Raw genomic sequence first — 18,530 nt, 5'->3', positions numbered from 1 at the left:
TTTTAGTTATGTTTATGAATAGCTATTTGGTCAGAATATGTGTGTCAGAAAAAGTGTCAGAAAAATATCCGGACGTTGTGGGAAAAAGTAGCTACGATAGCAAAACATAAGTGTATGTATAACCTGATGTTATAGGACTGTCATCTGATGAAGAATATCAAGGTTAGTCAAAAATTATATATCTTTTACTGGTTTGTTACGATCGCTAACCTTTGCTACTGGGAAATGGCTTGTGTTTCTGGCTATTGTGGTAAGCTAATATAACGCTATATTGTGTTTGCTGTAAAACACTTAATAAATCGGAAATATTGGCTGGAATCACAAGATGCCTGTCTTTCATTTGCTGTACACTATGTATTTTTCAGAAATGTTTTATGATGAGTATTTAGGTATTTGGCGTTGGTGTCTGTAATTATTCTGTCTGCTTTCGGTGCAATTTCTGATTGTAGCTGCAATGTAAACTATGATTTATACCTGAAATATGCACATTTTTCGAACAAAACATAGATTTATTGAATAACATGTTATAAGACTGTCATCTGATGAAGTTGTTTCTTGGTTAGTTTGGTTGGTTCTTGGTTAGTTAGGTTGGCTTTGTGCATGCTACCTGTGCTGTGAAAAATGCCTGTCCTTTTTTGTATTTGGTGGTGAGCTAACATAAATATACGTGCTGTTTTCGCTGTAAAACATTTTTAAAATCGGGCATGTTGGCTGGATTCACAAGATGTGTACCTTTCATATGCTGTATTGGACTTGTTAATGTGTGAAAGTTAAATATTTAAAAAAAAAAATTTGAATTTCGCGCCCTGCACTTGAGCTGGCTGTTGTCATAAGTGTACCGGGCTGCAGCCATAAGAAGTTAACATCCAATCACATTAACCGTTACTCTCTCACGGGAATTCCACTAACCGTCCGTATGTAACCTAACATAGATGCTGCTCATGTTGGTATCTGTGCGGATGGCGCAAAAGCCATGACAGGGAGACATAGTGGAGTGGGAACTCGCATGCAAGCAGTTGCTCCCGACGCCACTTGGGTACATTGAAGAATCCACCGAGAGACTCTTGCTGCTAAGGGAATGCCTGACAGCTTGAAATACGTTTTGGACACTACAGTGAAAATGGTTAACTTTGTTAAAGCAAGGACCTTGAACTCTCATGCATTTTCTGCACTATGCAATGATATGGACAGCGACCATGTAACACTTTTACAACATACAGAAGTGTGCTGGTTATCAAGGGGCAAAGTATGGACACATTTTTTTAAATTAAGTGACGAGCTTAAAGTTTTCTTCACTGACCATAATTTTCACTTGTCTGACCGCTTGTGTGATGAGTTTCTCACATGACTGGCCTATCTAGGTGATGTTTTTTCTCACCTGAATGATCTGAATCTAGGATTACAGGGACTCTCCGCAACTATATTCAATGTGCGGGACAAAATTTAGGCTAAATAGTTGGAGCTCTTCTCTGTCTGCATTAACAAGGACAACACACAGGTCTTTCCATCATTGTATGATTTTTCGTGTGCAAATTAACTCAAGCTTACAGACAATGTCAAATGTGATATAGCGAAGCACCTGAGTGACTTGGATGCTCAATTATGCAGGTACTTTCCAGAAACAAAGGACACAAACAACTGAATTCATTATCCCTTTCATGCCCTGCCTCCAGTCCACTTACCGATATCTGAACAACAGAGCCTCATCGAAATTGCAACAAGCGGTTCTGTGAAAATTGAATATAAATCAGAAGCCAATGCCAGATTTCTGGATTGGGCTGCGCTCAGAGCATCCTGCCTTGGCAAATCGCGCTGTGAAGACACTGATGCCCTTTGCAACCACGTACCTACGTGAGAGTGGATTCTCAGCCCTCACTAGCATGAAAACTAAATACAGGCACAGACTGTGTGTGGAAAATGATTTAAGACAGACTCTTCAATACAACCCAACAGTGCAGAGTTATGTGCATATCCTCAGGAGGCTGAAGAAATTCGGCTTGTCACCAAAAGCACACAAACTTTTACAGATGCACAATCGAGAGCATCCTGTAGGGCTGTATCACCGCCTGGTACGGCAACTGCTCCACTCACAACCGTAAGGCTCTCCAGAGGGTAGTGAGGTCTGCACAACACATCACCGGGGGCAAACTACCTGCCCTCCAGGACACCTACACCACCAGATGTCACAGGAAGGCCATAAAGATCACCAAGGACAACAACCACCCGAGCCACTGCCTGTTCACCCCGCTATCATCCAGAAGGCGAGGTCAGTACAGGTGCATCAAAGCAGGGACCGAGAGACTGAAAAACAGCTTCTATCTCAAGCCCATCAGACTGTTAAACAGCCACCACTAACATTGAGTGGCTGCTGCCAACATACTGACTCAACTCCAGCCACTTTAATAATGGAAAAATTGATGTAAAAAATGTATCACTAGCCACTTTAAACAATGCCACTTTATATAATGTTTACATACCCTACATTACTCATCTCATATGTATATACTGTACTCTATACCATCTACTGCATCTTGCCTATGCCGTTCTGTACCATCACTCATTCATATATCTTTATGTACATATTCTTCATCCCTTTACACTTGTGTGTATAAGGTTGTTGTTGTGAAATTGTTAGGTTAGATTACTCGTTGGTTATTACTGCATTGTCGGAACTAGAAGCACAAGCATTTCGCTACACTCGCATTAACATCTGCTAACCATGTGTATGTGACAAATAACATTTGATTTGCATCCTTTCAAGCACACCCTTCTCATGAACATGTGATGAGTTATTCACAATTTTCAATGAACAAATAAGGTTTTATATGTAAGATGGTTAAATAAAGAGTATAATGATTGATTATATTATTATTTGTGCCCTGGTCCTGCATGTGAGCTGGGTTGTGACAAAAACTCACACTCATTCTTACGTTTAATAAATGTATCGTATAGTGTGTGTGTGGCGGGCTTACAATGATGGCAAAAAACAACATTTGAGAGTGCGCCGACCCTGGTGCTAGAGGGGGTACGCAGCTGGAGGTTGAACGTTTGAAAGGGTACGGGACTATAAAAAGTTTGGGAACCACTGATCTACAGTATCCATCTAGCCATCCATCCACAGTATCCATCCACAGTATCCATTTATCCATCCATCCACAGTATCCATCCATCCACAGTATCCATCCATCCACAGTATCCATCCATCCACAGTATCCATCCGTCCGTCCACAGTATCCATCCGTCCGTCCACAGTATCCATCCGTCCGTCCACAGTATCCATCCGTCCGTCCACAGTATCCATCCGTCCGTCCACAGTATCCATCCGTCCGTCCACAGTATCCATCCGTCCGTCCACAGTATCCATCCGTCCGTCCACAGTATCCATCCGTCCGTCCACAGTATCCATCCGTCCGTCCACAGTATCCATCCGTCCGTCCGTCCACAGTATCCATCCGTCCGTCCACAGTATCCATCTGTCCGTCCGTCCACAGTATCCATCTGTCCATCCGTCCACAGTATCCATCAGTCCATCCGTCCACAGTATCCATCTATCCATCCATCCATCCAGTATCATCCATCCATCCACAGTATCATCCATCCATCCACAGTATCATCCATCCATCCACAGTATCATCCATCCATCCACAGTATCCATCCATATCTACAGTACCCATCTATCTACAGTATCCATCCATATCTACAGTATCCATCCATATCTACAGTATCCATCTAGTGTTATACAAACTTGTAAGGCTGAGCACAGAAATACTGTCCTTCACTTTAGAACTTTAATATGATCTATGGTCCTTTCTGACTCATTCTGTGAGGTTCTTTTCATTCCATCATTTCACCTACAAAAACATAAAGCTTTATACTGAAAAGCCCCAGCAGCCTTTATGATTTCAAAGGACATCTAGCAGACATCTTCAGACTAGTCCCTATGGGGACTGAGTCAGACTCCCAGTGAAGTTAGTGTTTTACCAGGACGCTCCCAGTCTCAGAGCGCGGTCTCTCTGTCTAGCTGGAGATAAAGCATGTGTGACAGCGTGACATACACACATTAATCCCCTTATAATACCTGCTCCCACTCATACCTCCGGGACTGTCAGGGACAACACTATGGTTGCTGCAAACAGCACCAGACATTCACAGGCTCATTTTCCTGACGAAGACCCAGCTTGGGGTTGAAACGTTGTCCAATGAACCTACCCCTGGGAGCATGTACCAGTGTGTGGATTTCATTGTTCATTAGACCATGGTTTTCTACAGTGTGGGGGTCTATTTCAGACAACCACACTGTAGTGTGTGACAGAGGAGAGGGGAGGAGAGGTGTTGGGTGTAGTAACTGCTAGCCTGTATCCTCCACTCTGCTGGTGATGAGAGATGGGCAGGAGAGCAGTGATCTCATCTCTTACGAGTGGGCAGGGCCACTGCTCAGTGTACTGGGGTGATAGAGAGAGACATTAGCTTTACGTGCTCAGTATACTAACCACGACTCAAACAGGCACTCACAGTGCACACACACATCAATAAACTGTGGGGTGACATTGAGGGGCCGTCAGCAGCAGTCAGTCATGTATGGAGTCAGACAGATTGCGATATTAGAGAGTAAAGGCAAACCTTAAGACAACCATTTGCCCAAGTTTGATAGACTATAAATCGATGCAGTCTGTGTTCAGAATTAAAACAGGGCCAAAGTGGACAGGGGTGTGGCCCTACAGTATCTCTCCAAAAATAGACTATTTACATCACACTGCCATCGTAGGCAGGAAAGAGGGGAGTGCATGCAGAGAGGGAGAATGAAGAGAGAGAAAGACAAAAGAGAGCAGTAAATAAATGTGTGACAATGATGAACGTTCTAGGATTCGCCCCTCTCTCCTCTCCTTTGTCTCGGAGAACAGGAGTCCAGTGAGACAGCTTGAGTCCATTGATCTCCTGCTTCCTCTCTTTCCCTCTCTGCCTCCTTGTCTCCCTCCCTCCATCCACTGTTGGCTGCCGGGCTGTTTGAAAATGTAGAACATGCGTGCTGCTAAACATCCATCAACTGAACACGGCCCTGAAACACCACCGCCTGCCATCCTTAACAACCCCCCATCTGCACTATCAACTCACAGCCCAGCTCACTGCCAACTGGGCATGAGAGGGAGGAGGTGGTAGAGGGAGTGAGGGAGCACACAGACACACACACAAATGCAGTTACGTCTTTTTGTCTGTTATGGTACACTAGAGGCCAGTTGTAGTCCTGAGAAGTGGCTTTTAAAGGAATCTGTTTAAAAATACATCACAAGTGTAACCGATGTGAAATGGCTAGCTAGTTAGCGGTGGTGCGCGCTAATAGCGTTTCAATCGTTGACGTCACTCGCTTTGAGACCTTGAAGTAGTGGTTCCCCTTGCTCTGCAAGGGCCGCGGCTTTTGTGGAGCGATGGGTAACGATGCTTCGTGGGTGACTGTTGTTGATGTGTGCAGAGGGTCCCTGGTTCGCGATCGGGTCGGGGTGAGGGGACGGACTAAAGTTATACTGTTACATTGATGCTGTTGACCCGGATCACTGGTTGCTGCGGAAAAGGAGGAGGTCGAAAGGGGGGTGAGTGTAACCGATGTGAAATGGCTAGCTAGTTAGCGGTGGTGCGTGCTAATAGCGTTTCAATCGGTGAGGTCACTCCCTTTGAGACCTTGAAGTAGTGGTTCCCCTTGCTCTGCAAGGGGAACGACGCTTCGTGGGTGACTGTTGTTGATGTGTGCAGAAGGTCCCTGGTTCGCGCCCGGACGGACTAAAGTTAAACTGTTACACAGGCATGTCTGAGTCAGTGAGACAGATGGTCAGTTCTGGATTCAATAAGGAGCAGCACTGCTCTACATCGGCACATCTTAACAGCACACAGAACCGCATTGAGAAAGCTCCAGCACCAATAAACCTCCCCTCAATCACCTCTTGCTCGTTCACTCCTCCCTTCAGTCTGCCTCTGTATCAAAGATGATGTGGAGCTGTGATGGGCCCTAGTTCTGTCCAGATCACTGATGAGCTGAATTGTCCCTGTCATTCATACAGACAACACAGAATGTCTGGGTCTATCAGAGCATTCCCTGTCATTCATACAGACAACACAGAATGTCTGGGTCTATCAGAGCATTCCCTGTCATTCATACAGACAACACAGAATGTCTGGGTCTATCAGAGCATTCCCTGTCATTCATACAGACAACACAGAATGTCTGGGTCTATCAGAGCATTCCCTGTCAATCAGCTTTACTGAGTGCCATGGATGAGAATGAGAGTTTCAGATAGACAAAGTGATTGCGGACAAAGGACATTATTTCAATAGTACTGTGTAGTTGCTTGTGAAATTGCAAACTGTAAAGTTCCAATGACAAATCATGCAAAGATGCCTAATTTGAATGATCTAATGATTATGGATCTCATGACTATGGTAAAATGGTGGGGTGGGATGATTTCCTAAATGCAGCATCTGTCTAACTTATTCCAATGAGAGGACCAAGGCCCTCATTACTTGAGTTCCAGTAATCAAACAAACCACTGGTGGAAAGAAAGACAGACACAGATAGACAGTTGGATAGAGACAGACAGACCAGACAGATAAATAGATACCCACCAGCCAGACATAGTGAAGTCCCGGTAAAGCATCCTCTTCCCCACCTCCTTCCTCTGTACACGTCTGGGGAACTCCAGATGTGTAAACTCGCCTCCTAACAGGTGCGGCTGCATGTAGGCCTTTACAGAGAGAGAGGAGAGAGAGGAGATTGAAATGCCCAGTGGATAGGAAGGCAATCAAACAGTCTATTAAACCAACCAAGACACCAGGCAGGAGAGTTAAGCCTAGTAACTGTCTGTACAGGGAGTCATATGTTGTGATAACTGACAGCTGTGCTTAATAAGAACAGAGCAGACCTGGGTTCAAATACTATTTGAAATCTTTCAAATACTTTGATCGTTTTCTCTGCCTGGAATGTTAGATGGCTGGGGTTTGCACTTTTGCGACTAGTCTATTTGTTCCATTGCGCCAGTCAAGCACAGCTAAAGTTCGCTATGATTCAGGGGGTTGTAGTCGAGTTCCTCCACTTACCGGGAACTGTGGGAGCTATTATGCAGACCTGAGCAGAAAATATTAGTATTTTATTTCCAAATATCAACAATACAATATTCAAAGTACTCAAAAATGTAGTCGAATATAGAAAATCAACTGAAGGCAATTATTTCCCTTGATATTCAAATAAAGGTCTCAGAAAAACAAATAACATTTAAAAGTAACCTGAATACTTCTTAGAAAAACAAATAATATTTGAAGGTATTTGAATATATGCAAGTTATTTGAAACCCCCCAAAAATTATGGCTGCTAAATATTTGATGAAGAACTAAAAAACTACAATAGTTTGTTTGATTAGTCTAAAATACTGTATATGATCATTAGGGTCGAGGTCAATAGCTGGATCTACACAACAAATGACCTGGGACATGGACTTATGATGTCCCTTTCAGGCATTTAGCTAGATCTAGGAAACCGTTTGTAAGGAACATTGACTCACAACAATAGAGCAGAACACTTTTGCAGTTTAAAATAATGACAAAAACACATTTACATAATGAGTGAGACATAAGGACACTTGACATCAAGTTCTTATACATATGTAGTGACTTTGTGGTCATGTGTTGTGATACAGTAGGAGTTGAATTCTTCCTCTTACCAGGAACTGCAGGCGCTGCCTCTCTGACTCTGGTGTGAACTCTGTAGACATGGGGATGACCTCTCCACCTCGGATAATGATCGCTCTGAAGGGCAAAGCAACAAAACAATGTGTTTATTTCTGTTGGTGTGTGTGTGTAAATACAATGGCTCTCCCACACCACATGTCCCTGCAAGAATGACCTCAATACCAGTAGACAGAATTTTTCCCTGTCAGCCAAATTGCAAATTAAAGGCTTTTTAAAATAACCACACATTTGTGAATCATTATATTAATCAAGTGTGCAACACTATGTGCAATGTGGTGTAGATGAGAAGCTCCTGTATAGTTTGAATTGGTATCCTTATTTTGTTTGTCTATATACTATTACAGTATGCTAATAGCTGAACTCAAACCTGAAGCCGGAATGTGGCTTCGGCCACACCACATCCAAGGCTAGCGTAAACAGAAAAGTTGAGAGAGATTGATCTCACCAGACATATTTTACTCATCGAAATCCACCCGTGTGCGTGTGTCTCACCTGCTGTCCCCGGCATTTCCAACATAGAGCTTTCCCAATAAAAAGAGTGCACACAGAGCAGTACAGCCTCCTGAGATGTTAAACACAGCCTTGTCTCTCTCAATCTGGGCATCCTGAAAACACAACCCAACAAACACATAAGTGTACACACACACACAGCAAAAAAACTGTGTCTCTAAACATATATTTTCCAGTTACAAAGTAGCAAGAAAGAAGGACCTGATTTGGATTAAAGTCCTTGATACGGTAACATACCATATATAACATTTGCATTTTGTATTTATAATGGATCCCGATTAGCTGATGCCAAGGCAGCAGCAACTCTTCCTGGGGTCCAAACACATTAAGGACGACTCACAGGAAGAGCATTATGTCCAGGAGCAAAAACAATAAATGAAAACCTAAAGACGAGGTGAAGTTTGAGGGAGTACTCGTTATTACACGGCTTAATTAGGTTGATTAATTTAGCACTAATTAAACCGAGAAAATTATTTTAAAAATACATGTTAATTCATTAATAAGGAGAATAATTAATCTGTCACTGAATTAATCAAAAAGCTAACAAAAAAATGTAACCAACCAACCAACCAACCTATAGCTCTACCAAAATTATGTACCATTTCACAAGTTAACCCTTTCTATTCTAAACAATCGTGAGAGAGTCGTGGAGAAGTTAAAATGGTTTGAAGCACAAACCAGAGTATGTAGCCTTGTCCGAGCAAGAACAGCTCATAGGGCAGCAGCCAATCTTTCTGTAGCGTGAAGCAGCTTGATGTACATTGTACATCGTACATTGTACATTGTACAAGGCTACATACTCCCCTGGATAGGATGCTCGTCTATCGCAGGGTCAACAATCCTACTGTGACGCTGGCTGTATGAATACGGGTCCAGACCAGGAAGTGATGAGTGAAAATGTGTATCCTGGGTTACAGCAATGTCATGAGTCTCTAGAGATATGTTAAGAGTGAAGAAATAATGCACGCTAATACATGTACTCTGTCCCTAGCATGTAGTCCGCTGTGGAAACACACAAGGTTAGTTTTACAAGACTGTGTGCGTGTTTGGTTTGTGTCAAATAAAATTGTATAGGGCCGAATACAACAGTAGACTTTACAGTGAAATGCTTACTTACGAGCCCATTCCCAACAATGCAGAGTTAAAAAGTAAAACAAATATTTGCTAAATAAAAATGAAATAGTACCACAAAAACAAAGCTATACATACACTGAACAAAAATATAAACTCAACAGGTAACAATTTCAAACATTTTACTGAGTTACAGTTCATGAGAAAATCAGCCAATTTAAATAATTGAATTATGCCCTAATCTATGGATTTCACATGACTGGGAATACAGATCTGCATCCTTTGGTCACAAATACCGTAAATGGGATCACAATGGGCCTCGTCACTGTATTTCTGTGCATTCAAATTTCCAATCGATAAAATGCAACTGTGTTCGTTGTCCGTAGCTTATGCCTACCCATACCATTGCCCCACCACCACAGGGCATTCTGTTGACAACGTTGACATCAGCAAGCTGCTTGCCCACATGATGCCATACACGTTTCCTCACAACTTGAGACATCTGTTGCATTGTGTTGTGACAAAACTGCACATTTTAGAGTGGCCTTTCGTCCCCAGCACAAGGTGTACCTGTGTAATGAACATGCTGTTCAGCTTCTTGATATGCCACAACTGTTAAGTGGATGGATTATCTGAGCAAAGGAGAAATGCTCACTAACAGGGATGTAAACAAATTTGTACACATCATTTGAGAGAAATAAGCTTTTTGTGCTTATGGAACATTTCTGGGATATTTTATTTCAGGTCATGAAACATCGGACCCACACTTTACATGTTGCATTTATATTTTAGTTCAGTGTACCAGGAGTACCATTACAGAGTCAATGTGCAGGGGTACGAGGTAGTTGAGGCAATACAGTATGTAGGTAGGAGTCAAAGTGACTAGGCAATCAGGATATATAACAAACCGAGTAGCAACAGCATATGTGAAGAATGTGAAAGTGTGTCTATGTGTGTGTGTGTGTGAGAGAGTGTGTTTTGTGTGTGTGTGTGTGTACAGTATGTGTGTTGGACTGTCAGTGTAGTATGTATGAGTAGAGTCTAGTGAGTGTGCATAGAGTCAGTGCAAGAGAGTATGTGCAAAACAATTAAAATAATGAAATAAATCATAAAAACAGGGTCAATGTCAATAGTCCGGGTAGCCATTTGATTAACTAATCAGCAGTTTTATGGCTTGGGATAGAAGCTGTTCAGGTGCCTTTCGGTCCCAAACTTGACGCTCCGGTACCGCTTGACGTACGGCAGAAGAGAGAACAGTCTATGACTTGCGTGGCTGGAGTCTTTGAAACTTTTTAAGGCCTTCCTCTGACAACGCCTGGTATAGAGGTCCTGGATGGCAGGGAATTCGGGCCCAGTGATGTACGTCGGATGTGGCAGGGCTTGCAAACTATCACAGAGGATTATAACGGGAAGCATAGCGGAGCTGCCCAGTGACACGAGCCTACCAGACGAGCTAAATGGCTTCTATGCTCGCTTCGAGGCAAGCAACACTGAACCATGTATGAGAGCACCAACTGTTCCAGACGACTGTATGATCGCGCTCTCCGTAGACGATGAGAGTAAGACCTTTAAACAGGTTAACATTTACAAGGCCGCAGGGCCAGACGGATTACCAGGACGCGTACTCAGAGCATGCGCTGACAAGTGTCTTCACTGACATTTGTGTGTATTTGTGTGTGTGTGTGTGTGTGTAAAACTCTCCTGTAACAAGGCCCTAGTGACACGCCAGCAACCGTTTTCCACCACTGCTGTCGGCTTGGAGGAGAAACACATTTCTCAGGAGATGTGTGTGTGTTTGTCTGTGTACGCGTGTTTGTCTGTGTGATCGTGTGTGTATGTGTGTGTGTGTGTTACGAAGGGGGAACGACGTGAACAAATGTGTCCTTCACCCAGGGTGAGTTTTGAATCTGTAGCGGTGCATACATATTCATCCTGTCATCAAACGCCTGTGGCTGCAGGGAGGGAAGCCTTCAATAATAAATATTTTCCGCATAAACAACTAGCTACACCTTTCTTCCCTTATGGCATCTGGTAGGCACAATGAAAAAAACTATTTCACAATTACATCAAAGCATACAAACAGTCAATGCAAGACAACAAGTTAGGATTAGGGTTTTTACCCCATTACAGGCATAATTGACTGTAGCTTTAGTGGGGTATATGCATGTCTTTCCAGAGCAGCAGAGAGGAAGACTAGGCTTCCCAAAGATCTGATCTTCCCCTGTTATTTCTGTCCTTCTGTAAACAGATTGCTGATAAGGCCGTCGTGAGCCATGTTTCTTTTTGATGTTTACTTGTCTCTGTGTGTTTATCAGGCTCTGGCAGCCTCCTCCAGACACGGCCCGTTTCCATAGGAATGTGGTGATTCATGTCAGCCTGAGAACTAGACTCCGAGCCGGTGGTTGGTGGTTACCCCAGATAAGAGAGGGGTAAACTAGACTCCGAGCCGGTGGTTGGTGGTTACCCCAGATAAGAGAGGGGTAAACTAGACTCCGAGCCGGTGGTTGGTGGTTACCCCAGATAAGAGAGGGGTAAACTAGACTCCGAGCCGGTGGTTGGTGGTTACCCCAGATAAGAGAGGGGTAAACTAGACTCCGAGCCGGTGGTTGGTGGTTACCCCAGATAAGAGAGGGGTAAACTAGACTCCGAGCCGGTGGTTGGTGGTTACCCCAGATAAGAGAGGGGTAAACTAGACTCCGAGCCGGTGGTTGGTGGTTACCCCAGATAAGAGAGGGGTAAACTAGACTCCGAGCCGGTGGTTGGTGGTTACCCCAGATAAGAGAGGGGTAAACTAGACTCCGAGCCGGTGGTTGGTGGTTACCCCAGATAAGAGAGGGGTAAACTAGACTCCGAGCCGGTGGTTGGTGGTTACCCCAGATAAGAGAGGGGTAAACTAGACTCCGAGCCAGTGGTTGGTGGTTACCCCAGATAAGAGAGGGGTAAACTAGTCAGACAGAGTTACTGGCAAATATGCACCACCACCCCAATAATGATGACAGATTTACATTTATTTGAGAATTAGGTTAATTAAAATAAGAAGCGAGATCACGAAGAAATGGGGGAGCAGAGGGACAGAAAAGTGTTCCCTTGTCCCTGGGAAGAGAGAGTGACAGAGATAAAGAATGAGAGCGATAGAGAGAGAAAAGAGAGCAGTTTTATCACGTTATGAAATCAAGTATGTGAATGAGCTGAATAGTGTGGAATATCATGGTACGGGTTTAACAACAAATTCTCCATAATAGACTGCTGTTGGATCAAAGCCAAAAATGTGTGTGACATCCACTCAACTGTATCGGCATGACCGTGTACTGTTTTTTGATGAAATTCTGGATTTATATAGATGTTTAATCTTAAATTCGTGTACATCACACTTTCATTATAACACAATCGTTAAGCATAAACAGTCTGAAATGTGTACAGGTGCATTATTATTAGTCTCGATAGATTGGGTTGACAGTGACAATAGGCTGGGAAAATCACACTAACTCTCAATAAATGGCTGCACACTGCCATCTAGTGGTGATGTAGAGGAAACAGCTACCACCGCAGTACCCAGGTCTGTCTGACGTTATGTATGTTAATGTCAGCAGTTATATGGAACAGGTGAGATCAGAATGCATTTTGGCACTCAGATATCAGCATTTCAGGCTTCGATGTTATCAATTAACTAGACACCAGGAGGTGAACTCTCTCTCAGATATGTAGATAGGAAACAGCTGAAGTCAGCAGGGACAAAAGCAAGAATCCTCAATAAGAACGTTAGACAACAAGGCTAATAACCCACGACCTTCCTGACCCCTCATTGACCAATCCTGTCATGACCACTCTTTTGATTGGCTCTGTGTGTATGACCACTGGGCTGCTGACTGAGCTGAATTCAAGTCCACACATCCACTTACAGCCCCACAACCAGATGTTGAGCAGCACAGACATTTTTGGAGGGCCTGCGGGTTGTAAGGGAAAAGTCCACCAATTGCGCTACTGTGGATTGACTGGCACCATATGCTGCTGATTTGAAAGGAACAGTCACAGATAATGGATTAAAGCGATGGGGAGATAGAGAGGGGTAACATGCCTTATCACTGGCAGCCAGCTGTTAAGACACCCACTCGTCTTAATGCTAAGGAGCTGCCGAAGAACACACAGACACAGCTGAAGATGGAGCAAATTAAAATCAAACCTGGAGTTAAGAAACATAAACTGGGTGGTTCGAGCCCTGAATGCTGATTTGCTGAAAACCCTGGTATATTAGACCGTATACCACGGGTATGACAAAACATGTATTTTTACCGCTCTAATTACATTGGTAACCAGTTAGAAATAGCAATAAGGCACCTCGGGGGTTTGTGGTACAGTTGAAATCAGAAGTTTACATACACTTAGGTTAGAGTCACTAAAACTCGTTTTTCAACCACACCACACATTTCTTGTTGACAAACTATAGTTTTGGCAAGTCAGTTAGGACATCTACTTTGTGCATGACAAGTAATTTTTCCAACAATTGTTTACAGACAGATTATTTCACTTATAATTCACAGTACCACAATTCCAGTGGGTCAGAAGTTTACATACACTAAATTGACTGTGCCTAATCAGCTTGGAAAATTCCAGAAGATTATGTCATGGCTCTAGAAGCTTCTGATAGGCTAATTGACATCATTTGAGTCAATTGGAGGTGTACCTGTGGATGTATTTCAAGGCCAACCTTCAAACTCAGTGCCTCTTTGCTTGACATCATGGGAAAATCAAAAGAAATCAGCCAAGACCTCAGACAAAAAATTGTAGACCTACACAAGTCTGGTTCATCCTTGGGAGCAATTTCCAAATGCCTGAAGGTACCACGTTCATCTGTACAAGCAATAGTACCCAAGTATAAAAATCATGGGACCACGCAGCCTTCATGCCGCTCAGGAAGGAGACGCATTCTGTCTCCTAGAGATGAACGTACTTTGGGGCGAAAAGTGCAAATCAATCCCAGAACAACAGCAAAGGACCTTGTGAAGATGCTGGAGGAAACGGGTACAAAAGTACCTATATCCACAGTAAAACGAGTCCTATATTGACATAACCTGAAAGGCCGCTCAGCAAGGAAGAACCCACTGCTCCAAAACCGCCATAAAAAAGCGAGACTACGGTTTGCAACTGCACATGGGGACAAAGATCGTACTTTGGAGAAATGTCCTCTGATCCGATGAAACAAAAATAGAAATATTTGGCCATAATGACCATCATTATGTTTGGAGGAAAAAGGGGGAGACTTGCAAGCCAAAGAACACCATCCCACCCGTGAAGCACGGGGGTGGCAGCATCATGTTCTGAGGGTGCTTTGCTGCAGGAGGGACTGGTGCACTTCACAAAATAGCTGGCATCATGAGGCAGGAAAATTGTGTGGATATATTGAAACAACTTCTCAAGACATCAGTCAGGAAGTTAAAGCTTGGTCACAAACGGGTCTTCCAAATGGACAATGACCCAAAGCATACTTCCAAAGTAGTGGCAAAATGGCTTAAGGACAACAAAGTCAAGGTATTGGAGTGGCCATCACAAAGCCCTGACCTCAATCCTATAGAACATTTGTGGGCAGAACTGAAAAAGTGTGTGCGAGCAAGGAGGCCTACAAACCTGACTCAGTTACACCAGCTCTGTCAGGAGGAATGGGCCAAAATTCACCCAACTTATTGTGGGAAGCTTGTGGAAGGCTACCCGAAATGTTTGACCCAAGTCAAACAATTTAAAGGCAATGCTACCAAATACTAATTGAGTGCATGTACACTTCTGACCCACTGGGAATGTGATGAAAGAAATAAAAACTGAAATAATTCTCTACTATTACTCTGACATTTCACATTCTTAAAATAAAGTGGTGATCCTAACTGACCTAAGACAGGGAATCTTTACTAGGATTAAATGTCAGGATTTATGATAAACTGAGTTTAAATGTATTTGGCTAAGGTGTATGTGAAATTCCGACTTCAACTGTATATAGCCAATATACCACGGCTAGGGGCTGTATCTAGGAACTCTGTGTTGTGTCGTACTTAAGAACAGCCCTAAGGCATGATATATTGGCCATATAAATAAAATGTTATTTGTCACATACATGCGTTTAGCAGATGTTATTGCGGGTGTAGCGAAATGCTTGTGTTCCTAGCTCCAACAGTTTAGTGATATCTAACAATTTCACAACAAATACCTAATACACACACATCTAAAGTAAAGGAATGGAATTAAGAACATATAAATACTGGGCGAGCAATGTCAAAGCGGCATAAAATAAGATACAGTAGAATAGTATAGGACACAGTATATGCATGTGAGATGAGTAATGCAAAATATGTAAACATTATTAAAGTGACTAGTGTTCTATTATTAAAGTGGCCAGTGATTGGATGTACCACACCCCCTCGTGCCTTATTGCTTAATTAACCTACTTCAGACATACAGGCAGAGTATGTCTTTATGTACAATAACCAGACAGTTATTATTAGAAATAAAGAAGGAAGCTGCATTCATACAATGCTTACTAGTCCTATTCCCAGTAGTTTGCGATGTTGATCTCCGTATGCCAACTGCTTATATAAATCGGCAGAAAAAAATACTGTAATTGCCAAGAGGCCGCTGATCAATGTCCATCAACTGAGCAGATAATGAACGGATAATGAATAGTTAGTGTGCTGCGATGTCTCTTAAAGTGAATGTGCTGTATTTAATTGATGCTGCGGTGTCCCTTATGCTATAATTAATGTCTAATTAATGCATGGTTAATATGTGTAGAGTCCCTTACTCTCAGAACATCACTCAGCACAATTGAAAATACGTTCCTTCAGACCGGAGTTCAACAGGCCACAACATAGTCGTTCAGATAGAAATAGATGTACAACAAGGAATCACGTCCACTCTTTTCATTACACTTCCATCTACAATGTTCGCCTACTGAACATAGCCCTGAACTCACCATCTCTTTAAAGGCGTTCTCAATGGCTCCCATCACCATGCTCTCGTGATGGATCTTCTTCTCTGTGAAGAACCTGGTGAGCGGGGGGTGGCTAGGGGAGCCGGGGGCCCCTGCAGCCCCCCGCAGGGAGGCGGCCCTGGTGATGCCCCGGTGAGTGGTGGGGGTGAGGTGGTAGTTGGTGGGCTCTTCCCCCTGGATGATGGGGGCCAGCTGGGCCGGGTTCCTCAGGACATCCAGGACCTCCTGGAGGTGTTCTATGATGTGGTGCTGGAGCAGCTTAGATGCCACCACCGCTGCCCCTGAGCCCGCGTGGCCGTCAAACAGACCCCAGTAGTGGAAGGTCAGTCCGGGCTCCACGTCCTGGACACACACACACAGTATTTCAGAAGGAAACAGATATTCCCCAAGCACGAACACATACTGTTTAGTTTTTTTCTGTGGTAGACCTGAAAACTGCAGCACACACATAGGAAGCGTGTGTACATCTCAGAGACCATCAAATATACATATATTCCTGTGTGGTCCGGCATGCACAGACACACACAGGAATTTAAGTAGAACAAAACAAACCACATGTATACAAATACATCACTTGACTTCATGTACCTAAAACACTTTCATATCCCACTGTAGCTGCAAAACTATTGTTTGCAAGCAGTCTGCAGTATATAACATAGAGCATGCCAAAAACAGTACATCATGCTTGGTATTATTTCACTGTCTGATGAAGTGATTAAATGGGGCACTTGTGTAGGTGTATATTGGTGTAGGCTTTGAGTGGGCCTGAGTAGGGTGGGTTGAGAGGGACAGGAGGCTAGACTTACAGAGGAGGTAGATACTGCAGCTCTGGAACTAACCCTGGTCATCTACAGGCACACAACTACTAGTCTGCAGCTCTGGAACCAACCCTGGTCATCTATAGGAACACATCTACTAGTCTGCAGCTCTGGAACCAACCCTGGTCCTGGTCATCTACAGGAACACAACTACTAGTCTGCAGCTCTGGAACCAACCCTGGTCCTGGTCATCTACAGGAACACAACTACTAGTCTGCAGCTCTGGAACCAACCCTGGTCCTGGTCATCTACAGGAACACAACTACTAGTCTGCAGCTCTGGAACCAACCCTGGTCCTGGTCATCTACAGGAACACAACTACTAGTCTGCAGCTCTGGAACCAACCCTGGTCCTGGTCATCTATAGGAACACATCTACTAGTCTGCAGCTCTGGAACCAACCCTGGTCCTGGTCATCTACAGGAACACAACTACTAGTCTGCAGCTCTGGAACCAACCCTGGTCCTGGTCATCTACAGGAACACAACTACTAGTCTGCAGCTCTGGAACCAACCCTGGTCCTGGTCATCTACAGGAACACAACTACTAGTCTGCAGCTCTGGAACCAACCCTGGTCCTGGTCATCTACAGGAACACAACTACTAGTCTGCAGCTCTGGAACCAACCCTGGTCCTGGTCATCTATAGGAACACATCTACTAGTCTGCAGCTCTGGAACCAACCCTGGTCATCTACAGGAACACATCTACTAGTCTGCAGCTCTGGAACCAACCCTGGTCATCTATAGGAACACATCTACTAGTCTGCAGCTCTGGAACCAACCCTGGTCATCTACAGGAACACATCTACTAGTCTGCAGCTCTGGAACCAACCCTGGTCATCTACAGGAACACATCTACTAGTCTGCAGCTCTGGAACCAACCCTGGTCATCTATAGGAACACAACTACTAGTCTGCAGCTCTGGAACCAACCCTGGTCCTGGTCATCTACAGGAACACATCTACTAGTCTGCAGCTCTGGAACCAACCCTGGTCATCTATAGGAACACATCTACTAGTCTGCAGCTCTGGAACCAACCCTGGTCATCTACAGGAACACAACTACTAGTCTGCAGCTCTGGAACCAACCCTGGTCATCTACAGGAACACATCTACTAGTCTGCAGCTCTGGAACCAACCCTGGTCATCTACAGGAACACAACTACTAGTCTGCAGCTCTGGAACCAACCCTGGTCATCTACAGGAACACAACTACTAGTCTGCAGCTCTGGAACCAACCCTGGTCATCTACAGGAACACATCTACTAGTCTGCAGCTCTGGAACCAACCCTGGTCATCTACAGGAACACATCTACTAGTCTGCAGCTCTGGAACCAACCCTGGTCATCTATAGGAACACATCTACTAGTCTGCAGCTCTGGAACCAACCCTGGTCATCTACAGGAACACATCTACTAGTCTGCAGCTC

General features: G+C 43.9%; 1 protein-coding gene across 1 annotated transcript in view; it reads right to left on the bottom strand.

Annotated features, from left to right (window-relative positions):
• Positions 1-18,530, bottom strand: part of LOC120052405 (protein phosphatase 1H-like) — a 54,866-nt gene that overhangs the window by 11,546 nt on the left and 24,790 nt on the right. The window contains exons 3-6 of the mRNA XM_038999287.1: positions 16,268-16,627; positions 8,224-8,336; positions 7,704-7,788; positions 6,613-6,731 (exon numbers count right to left, since the gene is read on the bottom strand). Of these exons, the coding sequence (XP_038855215.1) occupies positions 6,613-6,731; positions 7,704-7,788; positions 8,224-8,336; positions 16,268-16,627 (677 nt within the window). The remainder of the gene's footprint in view (positions 1-6,612; positions 6,732-7,703; positions 7,789-8,223; positions 8,337-16,267; positions 16,628-18,530) is intronic.

Source organism: Salvelinus namaycush, chromosome 8, assembly GCF_016432855.1.
Source record: "Salvelinus namaycush isolate Seneca chromosome 8, SaNama_1.0, whole genome shotgun sequence".
Classification (NCBI taxonomy): domain Eukaryota; kingdom Metazoa; phylum Chordata; class Actinopteri; order Salmoniformes; family Salmonidae; genus Salvelinus; species Salvelinus namaycush.
This window is presented reverse-complemented; position numbering and strand designations above follow the sequence as displayed.